Source organism: Anser anser, assembly GCF_964211835.1.
Source record: "Anser anser genome assembly, contig: HAP1_SCAFFOLD_76, whole genome shotgun sequence".
NCBI lineage: Eukaryota > Metazoa > Chordata > Aves > Anseriformes > Anatidae > Anser > Anser anser.
The window spans coordinates 391042-402314 of NW_028153992.1; the positions used below are offsets into that span (position 1 = coordinate 391042).

General features: G+C 43.7%; 1 protein-coding gene across 1 annotated transcript; it reads right to left on the reverse strand.

Annotated features, from left to right (window-relative positions):
* Positions 1 to 5236: 5236 nt before the first annotated feature.
* LOC310891002 (tRNA selenocysteine 1-associated protein 1-like) lies at positions 5237 to 7825 on the reverse strand (the record flags this gene model as incomplete). The annotated part of the gene is made up of 4 exons (XM_083853311.1): positions 5237 to 5633; positions 6452 to 6497; positions 7027 to 7222; positions 7797 to 7825. The coding sequence occupies 4 exons, from the start codon at positions 7823 to 7825 to the stop codon at positions 5497 to 5499; spliced, it is 408 nt and encodes a 135-aa protein (XP_083709437.1). The 3' UTR covers positions 5237 to 5496.
* Between the last annotated feature and the right edge of the window lie 3448 nt (positions 7826 to 11273).

Consider the following 11273-nt stretch of genomic DNA (forward strand, 5'->3'; position numbering starts at 1 on the left):
AACCTACCACAAGCAGATTTGCCATTCTAACGGCAATGTCTGCAATCCATACACAGAACAGTTACCGCTACAGTACTCTAGACAATTGGTTGAACCTAGAAAGCTGATGTCTCTTTGCTGCTGCAATGTTTTCTTCCTGCTCCTATCTGCAGTAGTCCTGCTGGTGTCACGCCAAGCGTCGAGATCCAGACAGCGACACGCAAGGCATCGAGGTCCTGCCGGCGACCCGGGGGGTGCTGAAGACCCCAGGCTGCTGCTAAGTGCCTGGCACCAGGGCAGCCTCCCCCAGACGAAAACCAGCTCCACGTTGCGGCGGCCACAGGCATCATGAGCTGGCGGCCACGGCGGCAGCCAGAGGAGGCCCCCGAGGAGGAGACGTGCCCCATCTGTTTGGAGCGCATGTCCAGCGCGGCTCGCATCGACCCCTGCAGGCACATCTTCTGCCTGGAGTGTGTCCACGTCTGGGCTGCCGAAAGAGACACCTGCCCGCTGTGCCGCGGGCACATCATTGGCATCGTGCGCCTGGCCCGACGACCACGCAGGAGGTTCCAGCGCAACGCACGGCTGGGGCAGCGGCAGCAGCAGCAGCAGCGCCAGACGAGCCCCTCCAGCTACCGCTCCCGCAGCGTCTCGCCCCGGCGCAGGGAGCGCAGCCCCTCCATGGCAGGAGAGCTCGTCAGGAGCTTCTTCTGGCACGCGGGGCAGGTGGGGCGCAGACTGCCAAGGTCCCAGCAGGACGACGACGTCGGGGACACGTCCTGGCTGCATAGGGTCAGGCAGGAGGAGCCGGGGGCCGGAGACCGCACGGGCCGGCAGGCCGGGCCCCCCGCCTGAGCAGGCGGCCGGGCCTCACCTGGGGACGGGCTGGGGGTGGCAGCCACAATTAATTACCCCGGGAATAAATTACAAACTGTTCCACCCTGCAAAGCCTCTGCCTGCACTTATTTCCTGCATCGGTCAGCGGGGGGGGGTGGGGGGGGTGGGGGCTGAACGCAGCCCTCTGCCGCTGCCCGCGTCGCCAATTGGTTTGGGGATGTCTGCTCCTGATGGGGAGCGGCTGCGGGTGGTGGGTCCCCGAGTGAGACCTGGGGGTGAGAAGTCATTTGGGGGATGAGAAGTCGTCATGGGAATGGGAAAGTGTTGGGGGTGGGAGCAGCCACAAAGGTTTAAATTACTCAGTTGTTTTATTGGCCTCGCGTGATAAGAAGACTCAACTCTATCCACAAAATCCTGGCTGATGAAGGAACACGGTGCCCAAAGTAGAACTTAAATAATTTAGCTGAGTTTGTAAAAGATCAAAAGTGCTGAAGCAGTTTGTCCTGGTTCCAGTTAGGACAGAGTTAATTTTCCCTCATAGTAGCTGGTAGGGTGCTATGTTTTGGATTAGGATGAGAAGAGCGCTGATAACACGCTGATGTTTTAATTGTTGCAGAGCAGTGTTTACACCAGGCCAAGGACTTTTCGGCTTCTCGCTCTGTCCTGCCAGCGAGCAGGCTGGGGGTGCAGCAGGAGCTGGGAGGGGACAGACCCAGGACAGCTGACCCAAACTGGCCAAAGGGGTATTCCATACCATCTGGCGTCATGCTAAACAATATATAGGGGTGGCTGGCTGGGGTGGGGGGCCGGCTGCTAGGGGATAGGCTGGGCATCGGTCAGCGGGTGGTGAGCAATTGCATTGTGCATCACTTGTTTTCTTACACATTATTATTATTAATACTATTACCATTATCACTATTATTACTATTATTGTTATTATTATATTCCTGTCTTAATAAACTGTCTTTATCTCAACTCACCGGCTTCACTTTCCCGTTTCTCTCCCCCATCCCAGAGAGGGAGGGGGGAGGGTGAGCGAACGGCTGTGTGGTGTTTAGCTGCCAGCCGGGTTAAACCACAACAGGTGACAGGCCTTTAACGACACTCACGACTCAGAAACATTTGCCGATGCAGTCAAACGGTGTCTATTAACGCGAGGCACTGAAGTTAATTGGTATTAAAAATGAGCCAAAACGAAAGGCAAGTATCTGCGTGTCCAGCAGAATGACAGCGATCATCACCATTTGATCAACCTTCCCTGTGAGGTCTATCTGCAAGTTACTTTGAGGTAGCGCTAGAAAGAAGCGGTTGGTCCAGAGCATCCCTGCAAAAAGAAACATCCACGGCTTAAGTACCGTTTACTCTTTTGGTATCCTTTTAAGTACTTTTTACCCGTTTCGGACTCCTGCCTTTTCCCGGCTCACTGATGACAGCATTAGTAGCCCCTCAAGCTACTGTCCTACAGCCTTTCCCATCAGTGAAGAGATAGGAAAAACCCCACTACTTCTTGGAAGAGAAAACCAGCAGGTTTTTGAATAAAAGCACTCTCTGTTGCAGCTAGGTACAACGAAAAGAGTTTATGAAATCATTACGGGACATTCTTGTAGAAAACTTCCTCAAGCTTGGAAGAAAAAAAAACATTTCAGCTAAGTAAAACAGAAAATAACTGGAAGAAGTGAAGTATGGCGGTGTTGGAAAAGTTGCTTCAAAGACTTGTTTAATTAAAAAGAAGGAAAAAAGCAAGTTCCTACTGCAATCCCATCTTTGTCAAACTGATGGCGGGCACCAGTACGATGTGTTCAGCTAACACAGGCTGGAAGTTGTAACTGCAGCTGTGAAGTTTACCCAGTAAAAAGACTCCGCAAAGCATTCTAGCAGTTCCGATGCAATCACTGCTTCCTGAATTTGTGACTCAGGGTTAACACGGCAGTACAGGAAGAAGTCTGGCATTCACTGTGCTCTTACGGTAAAGAATCTGCCCTGCGCACACCATCCCAAGCCAGGTATGCGCTCCTAACAGGAAAGGACGATAGGCTGATAAGTCTCAGCAGAGGGAAAAAGACATCAGAGAACTACTTTATAACAGCAGCACGCGGGCTGCAACCAACGTTCTCTTCCTCTCATCATTTTCATTTCTGTGGACTCCAAGAGAATACACTCCCAACATTTTTCAGCTCTGGAGAACAAACAGCCCAACCAATCTCATTCACTGAACTACAAAACTGGTATTTTCGCTATCTAGTCCGGAAAAGGAGGCGCACGTCTCTAACGTACAGTGTAGAGACCTTGTTAATAGGCAAAGTCTGCATAAAATAGGTGGCCACAGCCTGATTTTCTGACGTTCAGGGCCTTGGGTCACACACCACCACAGCATCAGACTTAATGAAGTCACCAATCTATGTGGGCCTCTCGTTACACAGGTCACATGTTATGGACCAACCTCTCAAAGGCCAAAAACCAGCACTGATACTGCCGGGCCAACACATATCTGTAGCATCCCATTTCTGGGTGACAACACAATGAATGTTTCCACAAAGTACTCGATGCAACCTAACTACTGTGTTTGGTGATGCAAAGCAAGCCGTGTCAAAGCAGCGTAGCACCCAGGCACATTCCTGGAAGATGTTTTGCTGCTCACGTTGAAGAAAATAGATAAAAAAATCCTGTGCAGTTTGCACTTCTGAGCTCAAGTACCACAGCTATGCACTACAATTGAAGTGGCATCAAAGCTTGTAAGGTTTTGAAGCTTCAGCACTGCCATCCAAAGTCAAGGAGGCTGCATCTATTATCTTGAATTTGCCCCAGCTCAGTCCCCTGAAACAATTCCATAGACACGTACAAGCAACCCTTTTCCCACCCAGATTCTTTGCTTCATCTATTCCACCTCTACCTTGTGTCATATTCTTATTAATCTGCCCCTCAAAAGACTCCCTGGCTCACACAAAGAAGCAACCCAACAAATCCCCGTTCCCAGCCACGTTGCTTTCATGCTTTGGGAAGAGTTAACTGCAACAGCTCTAACTGTGATGCCACCTCACCCCCTCCACCTATGTGAGGTTCTTTGCCTTCTGTCTCCTCCTACGTGTACACCTGCACTAGAACCAGGAAGAATGTGCTTCCTACAATACTCCAAGAGCCTCTTCTGTTTCAGGATGTCATCATTTCAATTCAGGACTGAAAGTATTCCTAGCAAAAACCCAACAGCTAATAGCTAACAGAAGCAGTTGCTGGTGATCAGCTACAAGTAACCTGGAAGTACTGAGGAGTCACAAAAGAGAATTTGCATTACATTTAAGAACAGCATGCAGCTTAGGACCACTGCTTTCACTGACTACACTAAGCCATAAAAAAGAATTGGATTCTTACCTGCCATCACAGCAATTATGGTTTATGTTGCCCCCAAAACACACACGGCAGTACCAGAACTGTGTCAACTAGCTTTAACAGCTTCCCCAGCTATTAAGTACAGTAATTTCTGCTTCCTTTTTTTTCTTGGAGGAATATTCTTTTGTTTCCAGCCTCACTTACTTATTATACACACTGTTAATTAGCAACTATTTCTCCATATTCATAGGGTTATGGAGTCCCTATGACTGGAAAAGACTCTGTACCCTTCAAGATAAGAACAGCATAAAGGCAGCAACTCGCAAGACTGCTCTAGCTTAAAGCAAAGCTTTCCTCATTGCTCTCATCTCCTTTGACTTGAGTACTGTCATCCTTCTACCAGAGCTTTAAAACTTCATTACCGTGAATGAAGGAAGACCAGAGCAATTAGAGAGGGTAGCAGAGGGTATAACTTAAGGAGCTGTTACTAGGATTTTTTTGTTGTTCCTGGTGGACTATTTTTCTCCTTGCCAGCAAGGAGGGAAAACCAGCAAGTTGTTTTCTCCAAGATTTTTTTTTTTTTAGGTTTAAGAACACGGATTATGTTGTAGCAATTTCTTCGCTGTAAAGCGTCAGCTGAGAAGTCTAACAGTAAGAAGGGCAAGGGAAAACTGAATGCTGATGCAGAGAGTGCCAGCAGACATCATCCTCATTCCACGGGATGTTTGTAGCTATGGCAGTTGAAGTCTACACTTCCATATGCTTAACATACCCTATTTATAAGCCGATTTTAGCTGACCTAGCATGTATCAGTAGTACAGTTAGAGCCAGCAGCCTGCAGGAAAAAGTGGGCACAGGTGTTTCCATAGCAAGGCCTGTGAGTGTCTCCCATACATACTTCCAGTCTAAGCAAGCACATGAAAGGCTTGGCTTGTCGCTTACCTAAGGAACCAGGAAAACAAGGGGAAGCTAGATTTTGCTTGTGTCCTAATGCCCATATAAAAATAAAGACAGATGAAATACCCTTACTACCTTGTTAAATTCCATAAGCCGGAAGAGAACGTGCTGCACACAGGTACAAGTAAAATCCCTTGCTGGCAGGTTTGCAGAAACAAATTTTTTATTTACACAGGCAAGTCTATCTTTAGACCCCATTTACCTCTTTACATTTCTCGAATATTTACATGACTTCATGGTGCTCCAAGAGAGTGATGAACAAAAAGATTACAGAAACTGTCAAAAGCATAGCAAAAAAAACCCAACCTATCATTGTGCTTTAAAACTTATGAGCTAGAATAATGTAGAAGAAATGTAGTTTTAGCACTTTGGTCCTAACGGTCATGCTCTAGAAGACACTTAAATAGCAGAGGGGATTTCAGAAGTGACCGTATCCAGAGGTTGCCAGTGACAATTCATGAGTGAATCGTAGAGTTCTTCGCTTGTCTCCGTGAATTGTCTGTTCATTTCATCAACATCCAAGTAGAGCTGTGGATCTGAAAATAAAAGCCTGGTAAGTCCAAGTATCAAATCTGAGGCATGCGCACAAAAAAACTTCACGTGAAATGGCTAATAAAATGTATTTTAAGCTAAGTGTAATAAGCTATTAGATCTACTAATTTTAGTGAGGTATTTAGTCCTCTAAAATTTTGAGCCTCACAACTCCAACTTTTGGGAATTTGTATATTAGAAGGCTGGGACTAGAATTGTCTTTCAAGATAAAGACAAAGACAATGTTTAAGATAGTAAAGATAACGTTTACGGATAATCAGCCATGAAACCCTCCCAAGAGTCATTTAATTCACTTCTACGGCAATACACGTTACATAGGATAGTTTCTAAACACTAACACAAAATGCCTCCACGTGAGGAACTTTGCAAACCTTCCAGGACACAAATATGTTTTGTACCGTATTTGTAAGTGCAAGCTGAATCCTCCTTTTGGAATCTGCAACATAAGCTTTTACCTCAGGGTGGAGAACAAAGCTTTTGCATATTACTGAGCTTCTAATATAAAATCTGTTTAGCGGAACCAATACAAAGAACAAAATTCTGTATTAGACCATTTTCAAATGGGAATGAAGGCACAGGTACAAGAAACCTGCTGCGAAGCATTGACAGTGTCCCGTTTTACTTGATGCGGTCAGTGTATGCTGTATCAGCTTTAAAACCCCAGCTGATTGCAGATCAACCCCACAGAGGTTTGACCTCAGCTGAATTTTCAAGATGTTCTTCATCCAGTAGAGGTTGGCTTGTATTGTTAAAAGGCACAAGGATGGCTAAACTCAAGTGACAATGATAGAACCCTTATTACCGTCAGTAATTAGGTCATCACCGATTGCAGTCATAACTGAAGATTCCTGAAAGACAGAAAAGGCTAAGTTTAATCATAACTCATTTCAGAAAGCATCACAGATTCAAAGTGCTGCAGTCTCAACCCATTCCTTCTTCCTACAACTACAAGGATAGATGGCATTTTATCTATTTATTTTTAGAAGAAAGCCAATATTACAGTACAGGTTGGAAGGGACCTCCGGAGGTCACAACTAATAAATTGACCACTTACATAAGACCACTTACAACAACTGTTTAATTTGCTTTAAGCAAAGCAAATCAGAAGAACAGGAACAGAAGAAGCGTACGCAATTATGCTGTCAAAACCATTCTTTGGTATGCGTGAACAAATAATGGTGTATAAATCACTAATTCTATGGATTTACTATTTAAGCACTTAAATACAAACACCTCTGAATGGAATCTGCTCTTTTAACTTCACACTAAGCAGAAAGCATGTTTTCAACTTCGGATTCTTTTTGCTGATTCACACAAATCTGTACAACGTATTATCTGTGAAATATTTTCTTTACAGCAAGCGTGCACTATCTTTACCTCAAAAACAGCTGGAGCCATTAAAGAATCTCCTAAAGAGCAGTCTCCAACAGCTTGCATGCTGTCACAGGGAGCATAGGAGCTGTAGTTGTAGTCAACGTAAGCATCGTAACTCCTCTGCGAGTAGTAGTTCTGGTAATCTTGGCAATAATCATTATGGTTGTATGACTGGTACCGCTGCAATTCTGCTTTCAGTCTGAAACATGAGAAGTTGCATACAGTCAGAGAACAAGAGACTGTAAACCCAGTTCTGAACTTAAACAATTTGTCAGCTTACATACTTCAAAGCTTAAAAGGAAGCTTTCCTAAACAGTCACCTAAGTGACAGCTTAAGTCACAGCTCAAAATCTCATTTCTATAGAAGCAAGCATCCTCACCTTTGCCAATACCAGAAGGAATTGTTCTCATGGATTAACTCCAGAGCCTTGACATGGTTACCTGTACACATCAAGTATTTTTAGCGTTGGCATAAGCAAGCTGCTGCTATGTCTCTGTGCTTTGCTAAAGATTGATTTAAGACCAGAGACATTTATCAAGCACAGCTGCTTTAAAGATGCAGTCTTAACCCTTCTATCTTTTGTTTGGTTAATTACTAGATCTTATTTCCAGAAAGAAGTGAATGGAGTCAGATTATCCATTTCAAAGAAGCATCTGACGCTGCCTGTCAGTTTGCCATGTCTACCTCCACCTGCTCAGTTTTTTTGTTTGTTTAAAGTCCATTAAACATTCAACAGCTGCCAACTATACCACTCAGGTGAAGTCAGTCTTGCTTAACAACACAATCGCGATTCTTCAGCATGACACCTTATTATTAGTGGGAGAATTACAAAATACACTGGTTCTTAAGAAGAAAGGGCCAGCTGATTAGCTTTCACTACTTTCCCTTTCAAGATTTTCTCAGGGGCAGCTTCAGACTAATGACAAGAACCAAGACAAGTGCTATCTGTACTAAAACTGAGGTACACTGCATAAAGAACATTCAGATAACCCAGCTGCATATTCAAAAAAATCCGCTGTTTAGACTTGTCTTCACTGATTCTGTACAGGCAGACCTCCTGTGGTTGCAGTGCCCAGTTTCTCTGACTTGAATTGGGGATGCAGAGAAGTGAGTTCTATGCTTTTGGGGAAGAATACAAGCTGAAGGCATTCTGAAATAGCTTCCAAACTAAGCAAACATGAGGGACAAACTAATCCAATGGCTGGGTATTTCAATGCTAAGAGAGCACGGTACTCAGCCATTCAGAAACGTATTACTGATGTGTATTTTAATACCTACATTTGTTTCAATACTGCAAAGCTACACAAGTTCTAATAAAGAGGTAATCCATTGTCTTGTTACTGTAGTAAACAAACAGAAGATACATCATCTTAGGTCTTCTGCTTCCAACTGCACTCTTCCTACATACAGTTGTGTAGGGAAGGAAAATCTGAAAATACTGTTGACGTTCTTCTGGATAGCCGAAGCAAGAAAACATGTTTGTGGCTTATTCTTGTTTTCAAAATAAAACAATATTAATTTAATCAAAAAATTTTGGCAAAGAAGTTTGGACAGTGCTCTCTTGGAGAAGAGCATTTCCATTCTAAAGCAGAAGGAGGCAACATTTGCAGAATTATGCTAGGTAAACAGAAACAGAAGTGTCATTTTTTACTATTTAACAGAACACACAAGCTAACCTCATGAACATACTGAAATTGTTTATATGAAGTCCTGTTTTGTCAGTATCCTGGATCAAAGTTCATCAAATTTGGTATCAATTCTTTAACCGTTCAGAGACCTGAATTGCCTTAAATAAGTGATAGAACTGAGCCGGTAGAGTAAGAAACCCTCTCAGGAAGTGCTAAGCTTTAAACTCCCCATTGCCCTAAGCTCATGAAAAGCAAAAAATAGCATTCTAAACCTGTTCTAGTAATAACGCCTTTGGCTTTCTCCCTGCGTTCCCATTTTTTCCCCCCACTTCTTTCCTGTCAACCCACTGTAAAACTAGTTATGTGCTTCTCTCAAACTAGAGGGAAAGCTCTAAGAACAAGAACTCCCTAGCATATAAAACCACTTGTTGTCCCTTCTACCTTATACAGGCCCAAACCTGAAAATATTTACCAATGCATTCAGCTTTGCTACCGTTGAGAAACAAGGCTGGTTGCAATGGCAGCTAAGCCCAAGTTGCGCTGTCTGGCTAGACTTAACAGTTGGATTCCCCCAGCCATCCTGAAGCAGGTTGATGAATCCAGGGAGTCAAAACATAGGACTTCTGCATTTCTGGTTTTGTAGACTGCATCCTGTGTACAGCCACTACAGCAAGGGCCACAGACTTTCCAAAGGCAGAGCTACAAGAATCTGATTATTTAGAATAACTGTATCAATGCACAACTCCTTGGTTACCTTTTAGAAATTCCTATGCTCAGCCGGATTCCTTTTCCCCCCAGACCTGGTGCGTTCTGGCAGTCTTGCAGTGCCCTCATCTGATCACCTTCCTCACCAAATCTGTCATAGGCATACCCTCTACTATTTTCAAAAGGGAGAAAACCAATTCTGGTATGCATAACAGTTACAAAGCTAACGAATTCAGTTTCTGTCTTCTACAAAAAACAGAAGATAGCAGCTACTATAGCTTCTATTACTTAAGCAACCTCTCTGGCATGTGCACGTGCACAGAAAAGGCTTTCACCAAATTAAAAAACTTGGGCCAGAAGCAAAAAGCTTATTCCTTGGTAGCATTAAGATGCAACTCACTGAGAGCCAGCAAAACAATACATTTTAAGTGCTCTCTGCGTAAGTAATCAGATTCCATATTTCTGCATATACAGCAGTTAATCAGTTAGCACTAACCCACTCCTTTTGGAGCCACAAACTTTATTGGTCACAAACACCAAGAGCTGGCTGTAATTATCTGAACCAGTATTAACCGGTACCTCTGAACTCTTCAAACAAAAATATCTTTCAGGTGCTCTTAGAAGAACAACATCAATTGCCTGCAACAATTTGATGGCTTTGCTAAACGGAGCACTGAAAAGCACAGTGGTACAGTTTCTTTTGTAGCCTGTTCAGAAATTATAGCCCCGTGCCTACAGCTTCAAATCAGGCCAAGCTTACCAGCCCAACTCTTACAGCTTAAGTTCACTGCACTCGAATGCCTTCAAGACGTGCTTTTAGGAGCCATGGAGAAGAACCCTCTGGTAAGACCACCATTATAAAGTACTGAGTGTTGTTTTACACTTAAAATAGAACTATCTGTTACAGTCATTCATCAGCTTTCCCTAGGCTGCTGCTCTCTCACTACTGAATGTGATCCTGCTCTCAGTTTCCCACTAACTTTTTCCCCCAGCGGTTATGGCCTCTTTTCATCTATGACACTTTTAAGGGACTACACCGTGTTGAAAAATGCTGGTTAACATTTCCTTTTACACAAGGTGCCTCATCGAATTTTCCTGACTAAACCAGACCCCAGAACCTTAACTAGAAGAGGAAGCACACAAACACACACGCCTCCCTGGCCACCATATCTCCCCAAAACATATCTGTTCAGTAACAGACCAACTGTAAGAATACTGCGATTAAAATCAGTATAGCTCTATACACTGCTTTTGTTCGGGATTACTAGCTAATGTCCTTCCCCTTACCCCTTCTGGAATTAATACTGAATTCTGTACTCCAAAACGCGGTTCTTAAGTCATACAAATGACATTTAACAATCAGAATTTTTCCACACAGTGATCCTCAATAAAAACTTCAATCCTCTACTGCAGTCTTTCAACAAATTAAAGGAATACAAAACTGGCTAATAACTGTTCAGTGATTTTTGGACCTTTGTAGCACTAGAGTAACAGCAGTACACTCTGCAGCATAGTTGCAAGTATGTGGGAATAATCTCTTTTTTTCTCTGAAAAGTGTGAGGCCTCTATTTCACCCTACTAAAGATTTTACCACCAACTGTACTGCTAGCATTGAGACACTGCAACTTCTGTGCTTGTATGAGATGCAGGACAGGTTCCTTAAGGTGTCGCAATTTTTTGTCTAAACCTAGTGTTGAGATCAAAAAAGGGATTGCTACTAATTGCGTACGTATCAATAACCAGGACAGAAGACATGCTGCATATAGGAATTAAACTTTTTCTAAAGCTCTAGTACATGAACATATCAAATCCCGCAGATTTTTTCTAGTATGGTTTCAGAGGTCTTACTTGATGGACATAAGCGCACAAGTGAAGACAAAAGATACTCTGTTTACCTGAAGTACTGGTTTGGACCC